At 38.1% G+C, this 26,975-nt stretch overlaps 1 protein-coding gene across 4 annotated transcripts in view; it reads right to left on the bottom strand.

Moving 5' to 3' along the window:
* The window catches only part of DISC1 (DISC1 scaffold protein), a 214,490-nt gene that overhangs the window by 78,206 nt on the left and 109,309 nt on the right, over positions 1 to 26,975 (bottom strand). For all 4 annotated transcript variants that reach the window (XM_071549549.1, XM_071549546.1, XM_071549547.1 and 1 more), the window contains exon 9: positions 21,823 to 22,011. In XM_071549549.1, the coding sequence (XP_071405650.1) occupies positions 21,823 to 22,011 (189 nt within the window). The remainder of the gene's footprint in view (positions 1 to 21,822; positions 22,012 to 26,975) is intronic.

Below are 26,975 nucleotides of genomic sequence, written 5' to 3'. Positions count from 1 at the left end.
TTTCAGGGGGTCATACTGTAATTGAGGGCTATTTTTTTCCCTAAGCTAAGCTTCTTAAATCATTTTCAGTTGTGTTCACAGCACCACCCTCAAAACTGCAATACAAAAATAGAAATTCTGATTTCTATGACCCTGGTAGAAATCTTGCTGTATGTCAGAGCTCCATCAGCACACCTATAGAAACTCCTGCTAGAGACCTCTGTTTCCCTTGAGAAAGGCACACTGGAAACAGCCAAATCTGCAAAATTACGTTCTACAAAAAAGACCAAAAAAACCAAAACAGTCCTAAACAGTTATGCAGGGTATTGCTGCATCAGCCATTGCACTCTGAACAGACAGGGATGTGGATGCATGCTATGAAGATTCTATGCCAACGTACGCTTCCCAGTAGCCACAGAAAACAACACAAATTTGGCTACATAGTCCTACACTTGTCCAGTCTCAATGTACACTGCAGGCACTAGGGGACAGCAAGGTAGGCATTTTGGATGTGCTAGACTAACTGCATACATGTACACACAAACGAGTACACTTAGAGCAGCTTTTTAAGGATAGTCATCTAAATTAATTTCCATCCACCTAAATAACTTTTCCAGATGAAAGACAAAGATGCGTTCCAACACACACAGACCAAAAAAACCATACCGAGCAAAACACAGCTGTACTAAAAACTCAACAGAAAAAAATGCTTCATGAGAAATTCTTTTACTAAAGACTTAACTCATGACACATCATATAAATCCATGGGAAGAGAAAGTGCTGACTGCAAGGCTTTGGGATCTAGAGCACACAGACTCTAGATCCTGCCTGACATTTTTAAATTCTCTTACGTGATATTTCTAAGATAGCTGGGTGACGATGACTTAACTTTTGTGAACTATTCTCATTCTTTCCCTCGCTATCATTTTAACTGTGCAAAGGTTTCCAAAACCCATGTTCATTAAAATTGTTCACATTTCATCTTACACCAAGCGTTCTTCTCCAAATTAAAAGACGAGAGAAGTCCAGAGAGCAATCTAGTCCAACTGCAAGCCCAGCAGCATATTTTACCATCTTCTTTACAACAGAACCAGGAAAGTGAACTTGTTTAAAAAAAAAAAAAAAAAGGAAAAGGAAAAAGAACATTTTGGTATGGTTGACTACACAATTCAAATTTTCCTTTTATTGCTAAAAAAAAATAAAAGCACTGAAAGGAAAACAGCTGCATACCTCAACGTAACAATCATTCTGAAACACTAATTCGCCTTTAACATTTGTATTGATTCTCACAGATAATAACATCTCCCTCTAAAACTTATTTCACATTACCTTAGCTCCATCGATCAGAGGTATTATATAAATGTTTCAATCAATCCGATGAGGCTTTTAGCTACACATGCGCATCCTGCAATTTCGCTGAGCTCCAAAACACACAGGTAGTGCATGTTAAGTAAGAAGAATCCATGCTTTTCTTATAGGTTGTTTCCTTCTGCAAATCTACTCCCTTGCTAAGATTAAAATACACTGGATTTACCAGCAACTACCAGCTGTTCTTCTACACAACAATCAGCATCTTCTACAAGAGAGGAAGTGTATTGAAAAGGAAGATTTTACCCAACATACTTTACATGTTTGGTAAATTAATGATATTTTTAGGTTCCCTGTTGATACATATCCATATACTTTTCCATCCTAGAACACTGTCACTGAGTTCTAGTTCAAATTGATGGGTACTACATTGACTAACATAGTAAGTCTCACACTGTATCAGCATGATATGTTGCATGGGCATAACAAGATACAGAAGAACAATAACACTCATGAAAACTGAAGATGCATTCGCAATACAAATGCTAGAATCAAAAATTTGTATCAAAGTAAGTAGTCAAGAGACAGTCATTAAAATAATTAACAATATATGTCATCTTAATGGATTACCAAGATGCTACATCTGATAGCCTAAACTCAGTGTACATATACATTACAGCATTCCCCTAATTCCATTTCACTGCTCCAGTGAACCTAAACCTTGACTTTCACGGAGCAAGCCTAAGAGAGAATTCAAGTGTCATGCTTATAATGCTGTGCTAATTCTCATACACAACTCCCATCAAGGTATAAAATACCACTGCAGAGACGTAGAGGTAGGAAAGAAAAGCAGCCAATACTCATTGTACCTAGACTACCCACCACTCAGAAATCTGACACCAGTAAATCCATCCTGAAGACAGAAATCGAGGCATGGAAGGGCCTGCCTTTCATTAGCAGTTACTTGAAGCATTCAACTGTCTTCCTGAAACTAAGCATAGTTCTTAGGAACAAAATAAACCCTCAGCAACTTCAGATTCCACAAGCAAAAGGAAAATAGTATTTCCACATCTGTCAGTAAAAATTATCACAATAGAAGGCTAAATCTGTGCACACAGTGGTTACACAGAAACAAATCTACAGCAGTGTCAGTGCAACCACTTGTTTCCCCCCATTCAAGGAAACGTGTTCTTTATTAGAAAGCACTTTACGTAGGTCAATCACTCATTACTGATGCCAAAGGGGTTTTGTTTTGATTTTCACATTTTGTAGATTTTAGGAACAGAGTAGTTGTGGATTTTTAGAGGGTTAATATTTCTAACAGTTTAAGTTTAATGCCTTTCTATCACTACCCCTGTCCCAGAACAGGGAGCTCAAATTCCTTTAGTTAATTAATCTTGTTTAGACTCCTTTCCAAGGTAAAGAGCTGAAGGATATCAGAAGGCCTACAAAACGAAACATAAACATAAGTCAAAGTGACCCAGAAGTCAAAACTGGATGAACTCCAAGAGACCTTTGTTTGCCCGAGGAAGAAGAGCTGATGAAGACAGAGGGTCTTGACGACCCCAGACCCAATTCCAGTGGTTGGTCCAGGGGTAGGACTGGGGCTGGACTGAGAAATGTGTAAAGCAATGATTGGAGAGATCTTATTTTAAAAGCCATGGAAACTAGAACTGGGGCACATGCATGTCATCATGTATTCCTGTGGGCTGTAGGCCCTGTGATATTGAAGGACCTTTACTTTTTATCTTACCCTACACTAATGTGCTCAGAGTCCTGTTTTGGGGGGAAGGGTCATTTCATGGCATCATTACTCAGCAGGCATTTCAAAATTTGGCTTCATTACATGTTTCAGCATCCCAGCAGTGATCAGACATGATAATTCAGTTTCAAAGCACATTCTGATATTTTCAAGTTAGGTCAGACAATGCCCACACTTGTCTGGTCACTGTCTCAAGGAACATTAATTCTCTCAAGGTGTCTGTTCACAAGTGAGAAGGTGCATCCATGCATCAGAGTTTCGAAATCTGCTGCCAGCGCAAGAAGTGCTAGAGGCTCAGTGTGACCTCTCTACTTCTCTACCACCTCAGTCTGAGGAAATCAGTATACAATATCACTCTGAAACTAACCATGCATGGACCTGCACATAGACAGTTTCCCAGACCACTGTATTTACCATGTTGCGCACCTTTGCTTCAGAAAGTTTTAGTCAAAAGTCTCAGCAAAACATTCTATGATGCTCCAATAAATTTAAAAACTTAGCAAAGTCTTTTACGAAAACCATCTTCTGACTAGTCCTACTTATATTAACTGCCTGTACCATGTGCTTTTCCAGTCAGCATCTAAAAGAAAAAAATTGCCTCACATTTCTCAATACATTTTTTTGAACACATATATAGGAAATGTAGAATATCATTATTCCATTATGCAGCGGTAGCAGCAGCACAAAATGTGTGTTATGCTTGTATGGTATTTTAAGAGTCAATTATTGATGTGTTTAACAAGGTTCTGTTCAGTCATATTGCTTTAGCAGCACACATGAGGTCTGTGAGCACACCTGTTTGTGACACTTTCCTATGCAATTATGTAAGTTGGGTTTCTCTTTCAGAACTGACTCTCAGTGTGCAAACACAATTCAAACAAAATTTTGAGTTTGTGAAGCGTCCTCCTCCATCTGAAACAGCTCCAGCTCTTCCATACTGCACCACTGCTTAAAAAATATTACCATCAGGAAAGGTGCTGACATAATATCCCAATTTAAATGGTTATTTTTCCCCTTGTTAAATCCTCAAGTGTTTTGAATACAGCACCAGGGTATAATAGAATGTGAATAAGTAATGAAAGATAAAGATGTGGATTTAAATAAAATATCCCCTATTACCATTCTTAATTCTTATCTATTGTTAAGATGACAGCCATCTGGAATATTACAGCAAGGTGCTCATTCAGGAAGAACCCAGACAGAATAAAATGCAATTCAAAACCCAGAATAACAGCTTTAAATCAAGTTTTAAGAGGACACCTGGCTACCAAGAAATACTTGCCGGTTTATCTTATTACAGCCTGCGTTTTATCGCAGGACGCAAGGCTGGTGATCCGAAGCTGCGGACAGGATGCCGCGAGGCGCTGCCGGGGGTGTCCGGGAAGAGGGGCTCCCTTCCCTCTCATGGCATCCCATCCCATCCCTCGCGCCTCTCTCGCGGCAATGCCGCCCCCTCGCGCTGCCCGACCGGCAGGGAAAGCCCTCGCCCCCGAAAGGCCATCATCACGCTAAATGCTCATTAATTACAGCCTTTCACCAAGGTCAAAAGGAACATTCAGAGGCAGTATAAATGGTACCATGAGGAAAAAACATCATATTGAAAAAGTCTTGGTTTTTTTACATAAAATCTGATATTTGGTGCTTTACCGAGTGTAGGGCTTGCCTCTCACAGTGTTAACACTGCAGTGAGGCACCTGTCTTGTGTATGGAAATAGTGACACTTTAACCCCACACGCCAAACAAAACTCAGTGAACATGAGGCTTTTCTCCAAATTAAATCATTTTTGAGAATACTTTCTATAGAAATTAATTCTTCCCCAAATGAGACTGGCCAATACTGTTACACTACCCATAATTATATTTATGTGATATTTTTAAGAACATCAAACTTTCAAATGGATCCAATTCAGAAATAATGGAAACAGCAGTGCAGAGCGGCTGTTGAGTGCAAGCAATAAATCATATAAATTGCATAATTACAACTTCCATGACTTCAGAGACAGTCTGCACTAGGAAGAGCAATGAATGATAAAGCAGGATGAGTTTTATAACCCCTAAAACGAGAAGGCTCTAGTACAGTAGTCAGGGCACAGGTGATAGCATAGTCCCTCCTCCAAAGCAAGCACAACTGCTGGGGAACCACCACCCATATCCAGCAGGTCAGAGGTTGCAGAGAGGTAGATTCAAATCCTAGAGAAGGAGAAAATAAATCCAGATACTGCACACCAAGATAGTGCTGGGCCACTGTCATCCCACTTCTCATTTAAGGATGGGGGGGGGGGGGGGGAGGGAATTGAATTCACCTGACTCTGGCGATCTGCAAAAGGACGAGACTTAAGCTTTGCTTTTGGCTGAAGGAAACATTTAATGCATTACTAAATCAAGACCTTCTTCCAATCTACAACATCATCTCTTCAAATACATCCTTGGTTTTTGTGCTTTCTCCCCGCTGCCACTTAAATTCTTCACTGAAGCTTTTTTTCCCCCTTTTCTCTCAATTTTCCAGTTCATTAGATAAAATGAAAAATAAATTATTTGCAGTATCCAAATCACAGCTGCCCCCTCAGGACAAGGGAAGAACAGCCTTTTCCTTTTTGCTTTATTGCAACTGATGTGTTACCAGTCACAAGTGAGCCGAGTCAGTGCTGTACCCTGCCAGGCAGGGAAGTGCCTCTCGGTGTTCTCTGATAACGCAGGCACAAAGTAAGTGGCAATGAATAAACTGGCATAAGGCTTCTCCTAGTACTTTGTTAAGCTGTCGGAGCTCATGGTGCAAGACTCCAGTGAATGCTACAACAGTTTAACTTAATCTTACTTTCTTTCTCCCAGTAAATTGCTCCTGTTTTCCAACCAATTTACTCTGCTGTTACAACTATTTACAGTAAATCAGATTTACCTGTGATTGTTGGAGCAATAACTCTCAGCAAAGGGGGCAAGCATGAACATATTTCAATCTCATAAAATAAATGATGGCAGATTAAGTTCCCTTTTAAAGAATGTCTTATCACAACCTACAGAAAGACTGTCATTTCACAAAGACAAGGGGATGGTTGCCAAAGCTGGGAAGAGTTAAAGAGCTTGCTGTCACTCACACATGGTGTGCCAAAGTAACAAAAATAACGTGTAAAGAAAGCAATCACCTAGAGTAGAAATGGGGAAAAAAAGCTAAATGAGTTTTTCCTGTACTAGTGACCTTTGACTGCTAGACAGTCAGATAACTTTTCCTACCTAACCTCTTATTCTTGGACAGCAACTCTTCTATTACTATGCCTTTTACCTATTTTATAACTTTAAAAGCTCACAATACTCAGTCTCAAACTACGCACTGAAGAATACACCATGTGAAGGAGAATTCTTCACTAAACAAACATGTTCAGTAGGTTATTTCCAGAAATCTTTTTGCCTATTTAAAATTTACAGCTAATGTAATTCCCAGACACATCTGAGGCATACAAGTTTACCATCAGTTCTGCTGTTCAGCAACAAAACACCACAGCAGCAATAAAGACAGACAGAAAAAATAATTCCAATGCCAAGTCGTCTTGGGCTCCCTGCTACTGAATACAGGAGCAATACTCTTCTGTGAGATCATCATACTCTGCCTCAAGAGCTTCATACTTCATCACAGCTCAAAATGAACCTTTACCGAAAGAACAGATGGGAACCTGGAAAACACTGCTGAAGGAAATGCACATCTGTGATGTGTGATGGCACAACTAAGCCAGGGTTACCCCACCACAAACCCTTTCAACACCACATTGAACAGGCGTAACAGGCAGTGTAAGAAAGACTTATGGTAAAGTTTATGATAAGTAAGCTGTACAACAGTGTATGTCCACCTGAGAGCTGCAGAGTGTTGTCTCTAGACTGGTTATTGTTAATGAGAGCAGACCACCTTACAGCAAGGGAGAGCAGTATTTTAACTCAAAGCCCTTGATCACATTATATGTCTGTTCTGGGCCAGGAAAAGAACCTGGCATTATGGAGATAGGTCTCCTGCTTGACAACTCAAATACACTGGGACTGGAGAGGTGGTTAGTACCTGGTGGTTTACGCTGCACAAATAGTAAAATACAGCCTAAAGAATGCTCTTGATGCCAAAAGGGTTTTTGTTCTGATTTTCACATTTTGTAGATTTTAAGAACACAGTAGTTGTAAATTTTTAGAGGGTTAATATTTCTAACAGTTTAAGTTTAATGCCTTTCTATCACTACCCCTGTCCCAGAACAGGGAGCTCAAATTCCTTTAGTTAATTAATCTTGTTTAGACTCCTTTCCAAGGTAAAGAGCTGAAGGATATCAGAAGGCCTACAGAATGAAACATAAACATAGGTCAGAGTGACCCAAAAGCCAGAATTGGATGAACTCCAAGAGACCTTTGTGTGCCTGAGGAAGAAGAGCTGATGAAGACAGAGGGTCCTGACGACCCCAGACCCAATTCCAGGGGGTTGGACCAGGGGTGGGACTGGGGCTGGACTGAGAAATGTGTAAAGCAATGATTGGAGGGATCTTATTATAAAAGCCATAGAAACAAGAACTGAGACACATGCATGTCATCCTGTATTCCTGTGGGCTGTAGGCCCTGTGTTATTAAAGGACCTTTACTTTTTATCTTACCCTACACTAACGTGGCTCGAAGTCCTGGTTTTGGGGGAAAGGGTCATTCACGGCAACACTCTTAGGATAGTGAGGAGGTATATCCACAGGAGAAGAGAAAGACGCATAAATGGCTTCCCATTTGGATTACACATGTAGGCTGGAAAAAACTACTTGTTAGCAAGTATCAGCAATTTTTAGAGCAATCACCTAACTACCAAGCCACAAATCATGCAAATGGTAAGCAACGTCTGTAACTCAGGTTTGAGAGACATGGATTGAAACAAGGAACCAGTCTCCAGTTTTTTCAGCAGAAGTAATGTTAAGCATTGAATGTAGAAAGCTCAGTTAAACTGGGGAAAAATAAAGGTAAGAAAAGTAATTTACAGAACAGAAAATTAAATAAACAACAAAGTGTGCCCATGAAAGTTACTTCAGGAACCATTTGAATTAGAAAATTATTAGAAATGAGAGAGTAGCATAATAAAGTAAATGAAATTATTTTGCACATAGAGAGATATAAAAAAGTGCAGAAAATGCAAATTTTTTGAAGACAAATGAGGAAAAATAAAGATAAAACATAAAGGAAAACTACATGTCAACTGGACTTAGGAAGTTGAAGGCTCACAGTGAAAGTAAATATATAACAAAAGTAAGAACAACAACTAAGGGCAAAGAAAATGAAAAGACATAAACAACTTAATGCCCAGATTTCAGATGCCAAAACTTTGTTTTTCTGCTGCAGAAATGCCTGGCATTTACAGAGATAGAGAAGTACTAAAGTACATGCTTTGTAGAACATTTAATGCTAGAAAGAAGGTAAAACCTAAACATAGGGATGACAAAGATGACTGACTCGGGGGTTCAGAACTTTTAAAACAACTCCCCAAACCCAGGAGAATTTTAAAAGACAGGTTTTTTCTTACTTCTTTTCATTTCTTCGAAAGACATAAGATGATGCCTGGTATGCTACAGGGGAATGCTACAAAAGCAGAACCAAGTAATAAATGTACACCCTGACAGTTCCCAGCTGCAGTTCAGCATTTTAGTGCTGTGACAAAGTATTCTAACACAGGAAAAAAATCCCGCTGCCCTGGTCCTTTATCCTGCAAAACTGTGAATATGTCTTCCATTTAGACCAGTGAATATTGGTCTTCAAGGTCAGGCAGGCAGCTTGTAAAATGCTCTATGCTTTCAGAGTGTTCTATGTTTTCCTACAATCTCCATTTCCCTATCCAATCCACTCATACACCACATAAGTAACCTCAGCAGGGATCAACAAGAGCAGCAAAATGCGAGCTGCAAAAGAATGAGCAAACACCTATGTATTCTGTGCCTTTTGAAGAATGAAACAAGTCAGAAGACTTGTGTGTGGCATCTTCTTTTAAAAATAGATAAATTAGGTAGAGAAAAATGTGGTCTTGGTGAACTGTGCACTGCTCTGGAAAAGGTGTGAAATTCTGCTCCACGTGATTAGGAACTCGGACAAACAGAACTTTGATAAATTACTGAATTGTAAGAAAACAATTTCATACAAGCTGGAGAAGAAAATAAACCATGTAGAGACTGAAAAGTATTGGGAGCTAGTAAATGAAAGAAAAAAGCAGGAAGGAAGAGAACCAGGAATTACTGCAGAACCCAATGGACTGTAACAGTAATAGAAATGTTACCATTCTGCATCATGCTTTATACATCTAAGAAAATACCAAAGTTGGAATAACTTCTTTAGTTATCATTATATTGATAAAACACAGTTCCAAGTCTAGCTGAAGTTATTGTACTTGATGATTCTGTTCATCTGGAAAACACAAGCAGTAAGATTTTTCTGAATTGATTCCAGCTGGAACTAATATGAAAAAAGTCGAAGAGTTACTGGGAATTTACAACAATCTTTTCTGAACTCTGGAAAAAGCTAATCATTCTGTCAGATAAAAGGCAAATTACTGGTTTTGGTTGTTGCTTTGTTTTGTGGTTTGGTGGTTTTTTTTGGTTTTTTGGTTTTTGTTTGGTTTTTTATCTAAAAGATGTCAAGCTCCACTTACTAGCCATTAGAAATTATCACTTCTGCTTTTGTCTATCACCATAATGATCTTTCCACTATCAAGTTCCGGTCTCTGAGCAGGTAGTTGCATACCTCCATCAAACAATCTCAGACTTCTGTTCTTTAAGCTGAACAGAGATGGCTCATTCCCGCAACTGGTTTTAACCAGCACCCTTGGCAAAAGCTATTCAGATGCAGGGACTTTATTCTTCAGTTTCCTGTGGTCTATAACCCATACTTCAGACAGGTTGCAAGCAAAATCTTTTTGAGTATTGGCCAATTTGCTCATGAAGCACCTTCAGGCTATGACACTGACACACCACCCATGGTTTTTCAGGCTGGCAAGAGACTAAGCTGAGTACTTGGCAGAAACTGTCAAAAACTCTGTTCAACACTACAAAGCTGCTGGAATAGTTGGGTTCCTCTCTAGAATTTTTTTATTTTTTATTTTTCCCAAGACTACCATTGCTTAGCAAATAAACAGAAAAGACATGGAGAGGAAAAAAAAAAGCTAAGCTAATAAATACATCTATGCCTTTGCATTGCAATCTAAGGTGCTAAAAAAGACACCACCGTTTTGGATATTTTAGTCAGTGTCTAAGACTTATTTAAAGGGTATCTCTCCAACTGGAATACTGTCCTCCCACCTAGGAATATAGCTGACCACTTCATGAACTAATGAGCAATGATATGTTAAACTGGTACTCACATAGATTTTTTTCACAGGTACTGAATAGAAGGAAGAAACTTTACACTGGAGTTTTAATATTTTTCTGCTGACACAAGCACATTTTATTTTGATATCTAGATCAAAGAACATTTATACATGTCAAGAGCTAGATCAAGAACATGCGTATACCCACAAGATTACACAATGGAAACATGAAAACACAAGAGCAATACATTTCATTCAGGTAATTTTTTACTGCAGTAACAAGAATAAATGCTACACGTGATTTTGTTGGAAGTGCCACGTAGCAAATGCTTTGACTCGTAAAAAATATTTTTCTTCTAACTACACTGAAGCAATATCCTAAAATAACAAATTAAGTGTAAAAGTCAAAGGGCTGTAAGTTCAATGAACTAAAATCAACAGCAATTAACATTTAGCTTAAAAACTACAAAATAAAATAACTGATTCTTCTTTAAAAGGACTACCAACTTCAAAATTTATCATTTTGTGACAAAATTGAAGAATTTTGCACTGAGTTCTGCTCTTTCCTATGTAGACAGCACTTTCACCAAAGTAAGAGGACCTGCATCCAAGCAGTTCAGATCAGAAAGGAATGCTGAGGCTTCCATGGAGGAGAAAGCCAGAAGTGAAACCCTGACCTCTGCTGAAACTGGAGGCAAAGCTCTTACTGATCTCAATGGATCAAAATTTCTGCCTTCATGTATTTTCAAGATTCTTTCTCCAACAAAACATTCAAAAATAAGAATATGAAAGACAATTACTGCTGTTTTCTGCTGGATTTAATATTTTCCAAAGGTTTTTAAAGTCAAGCTTACAGGAGACATGGCTACAGTCTTATTAGCTTTTCTCTGTCACAAAGTACAGATAATTTTTCTCTGTACAATGTTTTAGAACACAGGAACTGGAAAAAAATTAGTAGATAAAAACGTTACTATGACTTCTGATCCAGATACAGAATTGTTTATCTGCACAGAAATACACATAGTTTCAAGCCTGTCATTTCCAGCTCACATTGTTAATTGTGTTTCAATGCACCTCACTAGATAAGAGGAATAGTCCAGCTAAAAGCATATAAAAGTTGTAGTTCAAATTATGCAAGGTGTCTTCCAGCTGATAATTCCAACAGGTAATGAACTGTTTAATCTTATGCAGCTTGGCAAACACTCCTGTTTATCTTTACCTAAGCCTTTGACATGCACATCAAACCAAAGATATCATCCGCAAATACCATGAGTGAATCTTCTTTTCAGTTAGCATTATACAAAGCTTTAATTATATTCTGTCTACTGCAGTATTTTTGTATAAAGAATAAACCAGGGTTCAAATACAACAACAAAAAAGTAGTCTTTTGAATATCCAGTCTGAAGTACTTCTTACATCATCTTCACCTATCAGTTGAAATCTGGCAGGCAAACAGAAATGATATTAATCATGAGCATGTGTTGCACATGGGCCACAGATTCTTTGTAATTATGGGAGACAAAAATCCCTGAGCTTTATAGTATAGCCTACTACTACCATCTCCCGTGCTTAAATATTGAGCCTGCAGACCACAGGGCTCGCAACAGAAATGTAACAACAGCAGTGGTTGCCTCTGCTCTTCATACAAGGAAACCCTGGCCCACACCAACTGAAACATCAGCAAATTCTGTTCCTGCTCTCGTAAGAAGAGAAATCAAACTGAAGGACACAGTTCCAGCTCCTAACTCCAGGCACCTTGGTCTTCTGCCTTTTACTCCAGTGTATATCTCCAAGGACAGAGGAGGGATATTCTTGGATGAAATCTTTCAGTTCCTGAACAGGAGATAGAAGGTACTTCACTCTGCTCCAAATCATAAGCTTTCCATTGCCTCCAAGTAATCAGTTAGGATTTAATGGAAGTACAGAAAAAGACTAAAAGTTTAAGAGAAGAAACCCAGAGAAGAAGAGAAGATTTTCTCCATGGAATCATAGTCAGAACAATAATCTCTCTTTGTTCCATTTAAATTCTCTGTATTTCTACTTTTCTGTTGGAGTAAAAGGTTTCAATTGGAAGATGTTTTCTATTGTAAAGTCTTCCTTAGGAAAATACATGTAGCCTTAAAATAAGTTTAGGGACAAAATCCAGCTGTTCTAGACAGGATTACAACTTCAGTGGTTTTATTAAGGGTTTATCATCAGGTATTACACTTCTCCTATCTTTTGATAAGTATTATCCATTACTGCAGATTTGGTTATACTTTTGCACATATGCAGGTATAAAGCCTGCAGCACGCTTGGAACTCTGTGGTGACTGAAGTAACATGCTATACAGCAGTCATTTCATTCACTTTAAGTATATAATTATTAAGTGAAAAGTCAGTCAAGTCTGATCACCTCTCTGTTTTACAATATCTTAATCATAGAAACCTTAATTTAGCTTGTATCTTTACTACTGTATTTGCAAATACACCTTAAACCATTTGAACAAGATAGAATGACTCAGAAATTACTCTGCATCTGACAATGAAGTGGAACAAAAACTAAGAAAGCAAATCTGTATTTCATGAAGGACATCTTGTATTCCAAGTGGAACAGTGTCCCAAGGGTTTCTTTGCTTAGATATGCATAATCCCAGGTGCTGTGTCTGAATATTGCCAGTCAATATCAAAGCAAAATCTAAAGGTAATGTCTCAGAAAAACAAATACCTGACTTTTTATTCAGTCACTGAGGTGAATTTACCATTGATGTAAGGAAGTACAATTCTTTACAAACTGCATGTATTTATGCAAGAATAGAATTAGACTTGTACACTATCAAAACTTCTGAATGAAAACTTTTGGGTGGAAATGTATTACTGTGCTAAGATTTTGAATCAAAATATATACAGCTGAAAAGTACCTGCAACTAAAAGGTTAAACAGTATTCACTCTCTGCGGTAGCATAACCCTGTTCTAGGACAACGATTTTACATCCGTGATCACAGATGACCCAAACCAACATTTTCTTGCTTATATCTAAAAAAATTAAATAAAATCTGAAGCATTAACTGAAAATAAAATGCTACAGCATTTTTACCTTCAATCTACAGAAATTCTGAATATTTGGAAGGATAACTGCCTGAGATTGGGTTTGCTGAAGTACTACTTGAAAACAAATTGACATTATTTCTTAAATATTCTATCTCTATGCTCATCCTCAAAAGAAACTAAAGGCAAAGTATTCTAAAGAACATTTTGCACACTTCAGGGACCTGAAAATATCATGCCATCTTAACCTAACTTGAATGATGCCAAGAAAAACTAGATAAAACAAAGCAAAATCATGCTGTATGACATTAATAAAAACCAAAAGGAATGTAACTTAAAGAAACCTGTTAATGCTAGACCTGAATGTTCACTGTCTTTTTCAATACAGCTTCAGGTTTCTAAGAGACCAAACACTGTTTTCCTACTTCCAACCTATTAATGTTTCAGGATCAAGTTGTCAAATATGTGCTGTAATCCCATATCCAGCAGTCCTGAGCAAATACACAGAGGCAGTACCTATATGAAATGGCAAAATGAAGAGAACTACAAAACCAATTACCTGAGTGCCTCCATTACCTTGCTATGAGACAAGGAAAGCAGTATTTACCTTTCTTGGAAAATTAATTTGATCCTATCTGTTAAGGGTAACTACACTGGTCATCACTTCTCTTGGTCCTCTTCTGAGCACCTTACCCACAAGACAGAGCTTTCTGTCTACCTCTGAGCAGCTCCAATCACACACAGGATCTTTCCACCAGAAATGGAATTCTCTTAATACGGCATGTAGAAACAGCAGCTGTAGACTATAGGAAGAGACTTAGACAATGAAACAAAACAAATTTCATAGTATGATCTGCTCAAACTCCAAAATCAGCAAACCTGAAAGAATGTTTTTTGGTCATCACCAGGGCTATGTATGTATGTATGACTCGGCTTTGTGAACAAAGATTTGAGAAGGGCTGTCCCCACGTGGGTGTGCCCTTCCAGCCTGCGCAGTGGATTTTTTAGGTGAGGCACAGTGTGCACAGAACTGGCCCCGCCATTTAAGTCCTGAGGTCCATCTGCCACGGCCGAGCAAGCTTGGACAGTGACGGTGAACTCCTCAGGACTAGAACCTACAGCCTCCAGTATTGCCAGGAGGTCTCCCATCCAAGTACTAACCGGGGCTGACCCTGCTTAGCTCCCAAGATCTGACGGGATCAAATGTCAGGGAGGCATTTAACTATTTGAATTGCATGTGTGAACCTGTTTCATCTGTCCAATGAATAGAAGACACTAATTTTTTTCCCTCTCTTTTTTTAATCCTAGTTTTCTGGCATCTTAGCACCACATTCTTTCTGAAACTAGCTATAGTCACTAAGAAAAAAAAATTGTGCAAGTTCAGTCTAAGCCCCATATCTCAGAAGATGCAGCTGCAGAATTACAGTCTAATGAAGAATGATTAAAATTGGTGGTCTACGCTTCCACAGTTAGTCCAAATTTACTCATCTGTGTTGCTTCTTCATGCTTATTCCACCGCAACACAATCAGCTGAAGAAGTTGAACTAAAAAGCAGAGGAATGCAGAAACATAAAGCAGAGATGGCAAACTAAGAATAATTTGATATGACACACACCTCAAAAGTTTAATGCACTGTATATATAGCTGGCAACAGCATTTTAGATGTACAGGGACAAGTTCCCTGGTACACTACCAGAATTTTTTGTTTGCTTGTTTGTATGTACACCAGCACATTAAAGTATGCCCACTGCATTATGGGGGTGAGGTTGCCCATTCCTCATTGCAGCAGGAAGCTGTTCAGAAACACTTTTCACCACTGGATTGCACTTCCATGATTCTAACAGAGCCATTCTATATTTGTTGCACTAAACTTACAAAACCTTGATGTCCTTATGCATAGCCTAGTTAAAGATGAAACCATCATTTTCCCCTAAGGGAATCATCAGCATGAAGCTTCACACCCACCTCTGTTTCTTGCACCTGGCATATAACTACCTCTTACAACTGCAAAATCAGTTTTGAGTAATTTCCAGAGTTATTATGCTGTATGCAATTACATCATACTGCTGTCTACAAAGTACTACAGATACGTAAACCATTTCAGTAAAGTTATCACCATCAGATCTCGAAAGAAAGTGATAAAAGAGAAGCTCACCTTTGAGCATCAACACAAAAGGGTCCCAATCAAAAGATCCCCACAGATATTGATGGGCTTTGAACCAAGTTGCTGTGTCAGTTCAAGGTGCCTGAACAAATATTTCATATTTTCTGCATTACACATATTTGCATCTAATTACACAGAATAAATTTAATACCTCCACTGCATTTATACAAACTAAACCTCTATTTTCCAAGCGAAAAATCCAAGTATTTCACATATTTAAATGAACACCACCTTGACAAGATGACCTTATAATCACCATTATAAGAAATACAATTACAAATGATTCAAGACACATGGCAAACTTAAACATGCCTAAACAGACTGGTTTCCAATCTTTTCAATCCTAACAAAAATGGACATCTGAAATAAACACGCATTTGAGATTTTAGTTACAGGAAATGCCTATCAGAACTTACTCTGCATCTTACTAAATTCTACTGATAATATTTACCAAAAAAAAGCAATTCCATAACACACAAACCCTTCCCCTCTTTTAACTACTTAAATATTATTTAACAGATATGATGTGGATGATTTTGTGGAAGCATGACATGGAATGGAAATCATTCATTTGAATGTAACCCTTCAAATCTGATAATAATTTGATATACAGTTACTACCATTACAGAATTGTAAGACCAAAATACGTAGGAGGGTGTATATAACCTAAAAGATCCCAAGTGCTTTAAAAATGACCCAGGGAAGTGAGACGCATGCTCACAATCAATGAAACACAAACAAGCACAGAATAAGCATAACAGTGCAAGTCCATGCAAATGCAGAAATACCAATTTTACAAATGAAACCACAGAGAAAATATTAACAAGTGGAGGGTAATTACTCATGCTGTATTGGCCAAGACAACACAAAAGGAACTCTGCAAGATTAGGTTTTCTTGGCGGTTTTGTTCTTGTGGTGGTTTTATCCTTTTCTTACATGGACATGACTTTTACATGCTGCCCAACAGAAGTGTGCCAAGTGCTACCTTGGAGCATCACTGAACATCAGCTCAAAATAACAGATACCACCAGCTGCAGTGCCATTCCCTTTCTTGCATCCTCACCAAGGGGTTTATACCTTCTGTGAAAGCTAAATAGAGTGAACGCTGGCTAAATCTGACAAGATCACTGTTTAAGTAGAGATGGCCATAGACACAAGCAATAAGCCATTCCATTTTACCACTCACTGTAATGACAACAAGGATTTCACATGAGTATGACATGCAGAACGTAACAACCTTGCACACATTAGAAGTGGACACACAATGAGCCTCAGAGCAGTTTCTTCCTCATAGAAGCCCATCTGTTACACCCTATGTGGTTCTCCTTTAATGATTTATTTAAACAGAAGCAATCAAAAGGTTCAGCTTTTCAGTTCAGAATCAGATAATCGCTCAGACACAGGATGAACTTCAGAAAAAATATGAAAAGCCTATTTGGTGCAGAAAAACTAGCACAAATAAAATTAAAACCACAAGCTAAATGATCAGTAAAGTAAAACATGGAATCATTTTCACAGATACTGAGTTGGAATTTTGTGCAACAATTTAAAAATGGTGTAAAGTTGTTAATAAATCTTAGATATTTTCAAAAAGCATTACAAAAAGAAAAAGAAGGTTTTGTATAATGGCTATTATTAAAAACAAATATTTAAACAAAAAAACCCAGGAGGTTTCCCAGTGGGAAGCACACTGCATGTGTTTCTGTTATAAGACTTTCATTGTTGAACCTATCAGAATAAAAATATGCCTTTGAAAGCGAATAAAAATGCTTTGCAGTAAATGGCCATTACCAGTTTGACAGATCACATCCCATACAATTCTATGTGGAGCACAGAACCTGCTCTTCATAAATATTTCAGTATGCAATAGCCAGTATTACTCTAAGCAGCACCACGAGTGGTTTCTACTGTCCACACAATATTAAGTTTTAGAATAATTAATTGCATCCTCTGCAACTGTCAAGTATGCAGCTTTTGAAACAATGACTGCAAAAAGATTAGCAGAATTTCTGTTATTCTTGTAAGTACATTCTGAACACATTTTTTCTTAAGTAGCTAATCCAAAACACAGATTTTTTTTTAAATTAATTAAAAATAGATAGTCTTCTGTTATGAGGACAGAAACCTCTAAGATTTTCTGTGCAAGCATGCAGATTGTATTGAAGAAAATAAAGAAAAACTGAGCATGAAGGAAAATTCCAGCTTCTTAAGAAACCCCTCTGCTACATCTAGTTCACTGTTTAATAAACATATCTGTTCAGTTCCAGAAAGTTTTATTGTGCAAGCAGGCTGGTAAGAGCATTAGGACTTATATAAGCAATCTCTAAGACAATAAAACTGAAGGATGTCAACAAGAGTTGAGCAGCAGAGACTGAAGTATCAGCCTTCAAACAAGAGGGTTTTTTAAAAAGAATTAAAGTTATTTTCATTTACATGAAAACCTTTATTTTATATTTCATCTAGAAATTAATTCAGTATAGAAATTCTACTTAGCATGACTTGACAAGCACAACCTAGCAATTTGATCATGGTCCCTCCTAGTTTTGTGCATGCATATACTACTTACCAGGAGATACACTTTCCCAAAATGTAATAGGGACAGAAAAAGGCTAAGCACAGCTAGAAAAGGATTTCAGCCAGATGAGGCAGAAAAACTTGCCCAACACCACTGGTAATGAGAAAACTGCAACAAGAGGGTATGTTTCATTTCCAGACCTGGGTTACACATGCCAATCAACCCAAGCCAGGATTTACAAGTGCAATCCAACAGTTTGGCAGACAGGCAAGTAATTAAGCTTCACTTGTCTGGAACACAAGTTTGGTTGTTTCAGGCTGTAAAGCAGCTCTCTTCCTTGCCATAACAGAACCTTCTGACCTTATAAGGGAGGTCAACAAGCAAGTACAAGACCTTCAGCAATTTCCCCAGAACCATTATGTCTTGGGCTGCCATCTAGAAGAATGTAAAGCTCACACAGAATCACAGTATCCCTTCATTTCACATCTATTTATTGGAAGTGATTGATTCAACCAGGACTGATGCTAGACCATCAATCCGGAAACTGTTTCACCACTATCTCGGGTAAAATTGCATGACCTCTAACAGTCTGGCTTCCCTATCTGTAAAATGGCAATCAAAGTTGATCACTTTTACAGTAGTGTGTTTAATGGCTACCGAAGAAAGTCAGTATCTAAAGGAAAAATTAGTACTATTCATCTTCAAGTGCAAATACATAGAATTACTTGTCAATGCTTCTATTATCCAGTGGGAAAAACATATTTTTGAGCATGTCTAAAAATACCAATGGATTTTTTGTCCAATTTCCTTTATAGAGAGAACTGACAGCTCTCAGCGCAGTAAGCCAAGCCTGATTTTTGCACTACATCTGCAATATCTTTTGTACTCGGGCAGCTGGCACAGAGTGAGAAAATTCATTAACATGCTAATGATGCATCCTATTTAAAATTCCAGCTCTGATTATTGTGTGATTAAGTCTCTTCCCTTGACGTCTGCTTTCTTATATCTGCATTACTGTGAGAAATCAACAATTATTAATGAAGTAAAAAATAGGTGACCAATTTATATACAAGAGAAAGACAAACATACACATATTTTAGCTTTTTTATTATTTAATGCTTTCTATACAAAGCAGTATTATCTTCAGTTTTAAAAAAAGTTTTCAAGAAGCTCACAGGCATGAAACATAACAATTCAAGTTGCAGGTGATGTAGAAATAGACATGTATAGGAATAGTCCTGCAGAGGGGTTTAAGGTGCTATATAAAAAAAGAGGAAGGGCTTCTGATGCAGGGAAAGTAGAGGATTATGCCCTGGAAACAATTCATGAACAAGACTGAGGAGACAATAGTTCTAGTTGATCTGATTACCTCTACTGAAGAAAAATTAAGCTGCTTCTAAGTGAAGGGCTTACAAACCCACTGACTTAAACTAGGATAAGTCTTTAGAGATGAAAATCATAGAATCACAGAATAACTTGGGTTGGAAACGACCTGAAAGATCATCTAGTTCCAACTCCCCTGCCACAGGAAGTGACACTTTTCACTAGACCAGGTTGCTCAAAGCCCTGTCCAATCTGGCCTAGAACACTTCCAGGGATGGAGCATCCAAAGCTTTTCTGGGCAACCTGTTCCAGTGCCTCACTGCTCCCACAGTAAAGAACATCTTTCTAAAAGCTAATCTAAATCTACACTCTTTCAGTTTGAAGCCATTTCCCCTTGTCCCATCACTACAAGAAGATCAAGGGACCTCTTTCTCCACACAGCTTTCAGTAGCCTACGTTTAGTTTATGGACAGACACCTATTTCATAGCAAAGCCAAAGCACAGCACAAGTATGCCACAAGGAGGAATCATAGGTATCCCCCTACTGCACACCAGGACACAGATCAGCCAGTCCAGCCCTGATCATTTTTGCTGTGTAAGTTAGAGAGCCCTTCATGTCAAGTTAATAAATGCTGGCTAGACAAAAATTAACAAAACACAGAGGACATTAACATCTTCAGCTAGTAGAACTAGATGGAGAAAGGATTTCTCTCTCTGGTTTGTAGCTTTAAGAAGTCAAACCAACCAAGAAGCAGTGGTACAATTCACACAAATTTTACTCACAGCCCAGAGCAGCTGAACCTGTGATGCTCTACTCACTCAAGGAACAAGCATTATAGGAGCTGTTTTCCTTCCAGACTACACTCTCCCAAAATTCACACTTTCACCAAAATCAGAGTGTCAATACCCCTTGCCATGGAAGTCCCACAGCCCTGTTGCGCCCTGGTGCCATTGCTGACGCTTCCACCACACACTGGTGGGTCCCATCGGTGTGCTAATGCCCAGCTCACATGAGGTTTCTTGTCTACACTGACCTGGTGCACAGGATGGGTCTGAACATATAAGGTGGCAGGAATGCCCAATTCTGAAAGCAAGAGCTCTCATAGTAAATTTAAGTTTGAGGTAGATTTTAATCAGCTTCTCAAGTCCTGCTCTAATGTAACTGTCAGGACTGTGCTTGGGTTGTAATGTCATTGTGGAACTGGGGGCTGCAACTACTGGAAAACCTACTGACAAGTTACCAAATAGCCAAATCATTCGTAGATTTCTCTTGCTCTCGTCTGCAGTACTCTCTCCTGAACTTAAGCAGATAAAGCTTGCTTAACTTCAAGAGATTCTTGCTGCTTGCTTAAATGAAAAGGCTGAGTAACACTTGACTGACTGCAAATGAACAGTTACTATGGTTACCCCTAAACAGCTAAGTGTAGTTCTGAAAGTTATTTTAAAAGTTTGAAATGTACTTCATTTTTCAGGATCTTACGAACAGTAGGTTGGTTGAAGAGAGTAAGGTGCCTCTGTGTTACAAAAGTATGTGAAGTTTCTTCATAGGCACGTGGATAAGCAGAGCTATCTTAGAGACAAAAATATTTATAGGCAACTGGATACATTTAAGACTGTTTTAAAAATGAATAGAATAGTATATATAGGCACACATTACTAGATAAGAACTTGCCTTTGAAGAATCTAGATGAAAATTGTAAAACAAATTCCTCAAATTTAATGCATTGTGATACAAACCCACAAATGCACATCAGGCAACGCTTTCCCTTTGCTTGGATTTGCAAGAAAGTTGAAAAGGGTTCTAACCTTCTAATCAATCCATTTAGTTTGTCTTTTGTTTCTAGGACAATGAAACTTCCTATAATTCACATTTCTTCAGCAAGGTTTTCAATAAAGCCTGTACAGGACTTTTGCTGAAGGAAGAGAATTTGTAGCAGTTCAGACTTTTTTTTCCCTCTGTTGCATTTATGTAGCAGTAAGGAGATGTCTTCTTGATCTGAACAACTGTCCCACAATTTATGACAATAAATTTCAAAATATTAGGTGTTTACTAAACATTTAATTATATATACTATGTTCCTACTGTCACAGCCAGCCACGCCTATTGCTTCAGCCTACAAGACTACATGTTCCTCTGCATGTGAATACACACAGAGTACCATTAACACTATAATAAAAACAGTTTAGAAAAGAAAGGTTTGGAGAACTAGACTAAGACAGATTTAAAAAAAAACATGTATCTCGCTGGAATACCCCTTCTCCCATACAGTCTCCCTCACCTCCAGTGGAAACAGCTGAGAAGATATTGAACATACTGCTCATCTAGATCCTAGCCAAACTTTCCTCAGAACAATCAGTATGTTTTGTAAAATGCAGAACAATTCATCAAACCCAGCACGCTTCCAGGGGCTCAGGACTGAGCAAAAAGCTGTAACAGTGTGTCAACTACTTACCAAAGGCAGTCTCTCCTTGTTCAAGTTCTTGCTTCAGTCTGGTGTATTCATCCTTAATTCTCTCTAATTTTTGGACATTTCTGGCACTCAGAACTAACAGTTCATTGAGGAGTCCTTCTAGTCCCTCCTTCTCAGAAGTTAGTAATCTTATTTCTTCTGCAAGATCCTTTGCAGTGCCGAAATTACTTCCTGCATGTTTTGTGGGGGCAGGGGGAAGAAAGAGGAAAAAAGACAATGAAGCAGACACTTGCAACATCCGTAGGTTACATAGCAATCCTGGGAAATTAGGCAGTTATACTTCCCAACAGCAACTGGTTTGGGGGCAAAAAAAAAATCTGCTTTGCAAGCATCAATTTAATTAATATTACAAGAAAAATAATAATTGTAACTGATTTAATATTATACACACAAAAATAATATTGTCTTTAATTATTTACACAATTTACATTTCTGCAGGAAACCAATTCCTAACGGTTCATGCTTCAGAAAATGTCATACTGTAATTCACCGATCACTGTGGTATGATCTCTCAGACCATGTTCTTTTGGAGCCCACCTCAACTCACAGTAATTTTGAAATAAAGGCTATCAACCTGCTAGACCCTGAAGTACTTTCTTGAACAAAGGCAGCACTGTGCTGTTCGTAACAAGCACCAGAAGTTAGTTTATAAATGACACACTACATTTCTGAAAATGGGATGCATCTCATGCAGAGACCACTGGGAGATGTTCTTCTCAGAGAACAGATTTAGAAGTCACAGCTCTCCACTTCTGACTCTCCCTGAAGCATGAAACCCCAAAGCAGGTCAGAATACCTCAGTAGCACCAGCTCCCACTGTTTTGGAGGTTTTAAAAATATTTGGACAGGGATCCAGAGTCAGAAGTTCAACCCCTGAGTGGTTTAGAGCATAGTCTAGTAACATTTGCCCACTTAACCACTCTCTAAACCATTTTTACAAGCAGCTGGAGAGGAATGTTTCTTTACTTCACACAGAGGTCTTCTGTAATAAACAGAAAATGACAGCAAGATACTCAGACACTAAATTATTTTTAAATAGCAGTAAACTCTTTCAATGCTACATTTATATAGCTGTACCTCAGCCTTTTCAATGCTTGAGATACTTGGCTGGGAAAAACAAAAACAAGATAAGTGAACAAACAAACAAAATTCCCTACCACACTTTAATGTAAAGAATCCTTGACCAAAATAATTTCCATGCAGAATAGCTCAATAAAAGAAAAAGGACACCTAGCACAAAAGTTAATGTCTGGCATCATCCTAACTTAGAAAAAAATTGCATCTAGTAAGTAAAGGCACTTAAAAGATTTAGCCTTGAAGTAAATATTAACATAAAACACATCCAGTCACACACATCTCACCAGCTTCTGAAGTATGTGTAAAGACTTTAGACTCCTGAAATCACCTTGTAATACCACCAGCATTATTCAGATATAAGGGTTTTCTTTGGGGTTTATTTCAGGAATATAGTAAACTGCTGCTTAGACACAACAGATCAATATAAAAGTTTATATTCAAATATTAAGACATAATCCAAACCATCCAAACCACATCAGAATATCCTAAATTGTGGCATTATGTGCTTTTGACCTGGTGTATCCAAAGCATTGGTCCCAAAGTCATAAAAAGGAATAGTTTGGCTGCTTTCGAGTTTTTTCAAGACAAGAGAGTAGGAATGGGGTGCAAGTATTTACACTCATCAGAAGATGGCAAACCACCACCAGCAGCTGCCAAGAGTGGATTCATTCCTCCAGAGTCCAAGAGTGAACAGGAGTGCTTCCAGCAAATAACTACAACCATTCTCCTGGAGGAAACATGCTGTTGAAAACTCAAGTGAGCATATGAGGGCAGGTGTGCCAAAAGGAGACTGCACTTTCCAAAAGTTTGGAAAATACTGTACCAAATAAGTCAGGTTTAAAAACTGAATATTGCTAAGTAGGGTAGTCTTGCTTTGTTTTTCATGTTTTGGGTTTTATTTTGGTCCCAAGGCTATGGTAGTTTTGGTCAACCTCTCCCTCACTTAAAGCTGACACTTTCTTGTTTCTCTTTAAGAGGTCAAAAGACCCTTATTTCTAAATTCCAGCTAAAACCCTGTTTATCAGTCCTGTCTTACAAAGAACTATACAGTTAAAGAACTATAATATGCTTTACAAATAGTAGGATCTTATGGCTGACTAATGCATTTACTGGGACACAACAGCACAAATTTCATTATCTTAATCTGTCAGGTTTCCAAATGGACAAAACAAAGTAGCAAGATAAGTATGAAAAAAAACCACTGGAAAAATGGCAGATATTCAGATGTTTCTAAGGCAACAAGACTTAAGTCCAGCTTTATTCACCTGAACTCACCCCAAGCATCAAAGCACAGGAGCCTTAATAAAACATGAAGGCAAGAGAATCTTCATTAGAATCTGGAGCCTGCCCTTACATTTCAGAAGACAGCAAGGAAAAAGGTATGATATTGCATATGAAAGTTTTATACATACTGAATGGATCTTTATTCCCAGAGGAGAAGTTTATATCAAAACTGAGACTATAAGGAAATGGCATCAGATACATGCCCAACAGCCAAAAAAAAAATAAATAAAAACAACCCAAACCCTACCTGATGCTGCTTCCCATGACAACGGAGTTCTGACCTCAATCAGAGCAAAGTACCTGCTTTCTACATGCTAAAAGAAGGTTGATTAAAAAATTAATACGTAATCCACAGCTGCCAGTATTAAAAAGCATGCCCTCCTGGGGTTGCTCCTTGAGGGAAAGTCACATTGGATGCCACAGAAACATCCTGAAGACATAGGTCAAGATATTTTATTCTGCTAGTATCCTGAAAATGTTAAAATTCCTATTTTTAACTATAAAATAATTATTTTGCCTATGTGAACACAATAACTATCACTTTGTCAACCACTCAGAGCTATGTTTTATACAGCCATACTAGTGAGAGAGTTCTGGTTGGGTGATATAAGTCAGACCTAACTCATCCCAGGAAACTCAAAAATCACTGGAGCTAATAGAACTGGTTGCTCAGAAGACAGCTGTACAGAGACAGTAAAGTAAAGGAACTAATATTCTAAGACCAAAGCTGAGATTCTGGACTAAATCGAGACATGAGACAAGAATTTTATAAAGGGGACTGAAGAGCAAAATGCCACTTTTCCCCATTTTTCCTCCTATCTCACAGTGAACCTTACTAGAGATGTGCAATTTTAAGTCACTGCATTTATGTTCATATAAACATACCAGGTGAAAACTAGTGCAGCAAATTTGAAGTATCCAGTACTCTAAACAGGCAGAATAACATACTTGTAGTACACTGTCATAAGGAACTAAGCATGCACACTTCACTTTAAGAGACTGAACATTACCAGTATCTAGAAGACAGCAACGAAAATCAGCTAAAACCTCCTCCTTAATCTTGCCCTCTGGGGCTCTCTCCTCGCATGCCTCCTTCATAACCCACTCCCTACAGATAGTGACATCAGGTAAGCCCCAGCGGCTTGATTTGAATGCCAAAAATACCAGCCAAGTCAAGCAAAACAACCCACACTGTAATAAAAAATCCCCAGGCAGAAAGTAGCTATATAATTGCCTTTACTTACTGCAAACATTAGTATATTTACCTTATTTCCACTCCTCCTAAAATTCTACTTGTATGACTACAGCTAAATAGTACTCTGCACATCAAATGTATTTTACAGATATATATAGAGTTACATGCCTCAAACTCCTGCCCATTGTAACAGCTCACTGTCAGATTTTCCTATGTTGGACATAGTAGCTGTGAAGTAAAATATCATTATTCTGATACCATTTGCCAGCAACAAATTGACTAAAAATACATTTTGAAATCCGTCCCCTATTGTAAAAACCAATATGTTAATAATTAAACTTTATTAAATATTTCCCCCTTCAAAATATAAGACAAAGTTAATGGCCTACTAATTTTTTACCTGCATTTTTTCTTATATTCATGGCAGAAATGACATACACTCATAGTTACTATCATTTATGCTTAGAGCAGAGAGATAAGTCCCATCCCTACTGAAACTATGCTCACTGTAGTACAAAGCAAAGGAGCAATTTTTGTATTAATAGGAACTCAGACCTATTGCACACTGGCTTGAATGCAAGAAAGAAGACTGGTCATCCTTTACCATTATCTACAAATTAATTCATCATAGAAAAACATTACCTTGACATTTGCCACCATAGTATTTATTAATGGCACCAGAATTCAAGGTTGAAATCCTCCACCTGGCAATTAACCAGAATACAAAATGTTTCCAACACCAGAAAAGAAATTGAAGAAAAAAATATCATTCATCCACTCACAATTAAAAGAGAAAAAGCTAAACACATGACAAAAAATGTAAGATTCTTGAAGCACTGCCAGTGTCTTTGCACCTCTGAAAAAATAAGCAGCAAACGAGGGACAGTCTACCATCTCCTGAAACATTTTACAGAATTCCAGCATATTTGAATTGCAATTATTGCCTTTAAGCAATAACATGTGCCAACGCTTTTATGAAGCATAACACAACTGAATGATTGATGTGATCCTGAAAGGTAATTGACATCTAGACACAGGCGAGAGACCCCACAGACATACATTTGGAGGAGCAATTCTCATGTAATTCTCAGCCAGAGTGAGTCTTGTACATGGCCTGAATCAGTCGCCACACACCAATGCAGAAAAAAAAATAGAAAAAGAAAATAAAATGTAATAACATTTCAAATCAGTAATAACAACTCAAAGGCTCAAGTGAACATTATCAATAAGGCACAAATACACCACAGAAAAAGGTAGAAGCTTGGAAGATAGCAATTCAGCAATACTGAGACCCAACCTGTGCCAAGGAGCAACAGCTATTGGTGACAGGCCACCCCGCAAGTGCCTGCACTCAGGGTGTAACCCAAGAGCACATTAGTGCCAGCAAATTACTATGTGCATTAGCCAATAAATGGTTATTGCAAGTCATGTATAATTTTCTTTCAACGTGAGGAAGGATGCCCAGCTGAAATGGATGCCAAGGTGCAAGTGTCACACAATAGCACAGACGTGCACACAGGCTTCCCCAAATAATTGTTTCCCTGCCTCTCATAGCTCCCACTCACCTTAGGCCCTTTCA

The sequence above is a fragment of the Pithys albifrons genome, chromosome 2, assembly GCF_047495875.1.
Source record: "Pithys albifrons albifrons isolate INPA30051 chromosome 2, PitAlb_v1, whole genome shotgun sequence".
Classification (NCBI taxonomy): Eukaryota; Metazoa; Chordata; class Aves; order Passeriformes; family Thamnophilidae; genus Pithys; species Pithys albifrons.
This window is presented reverse-complemented; position numbering and strand designations above follow the sequence as displayed.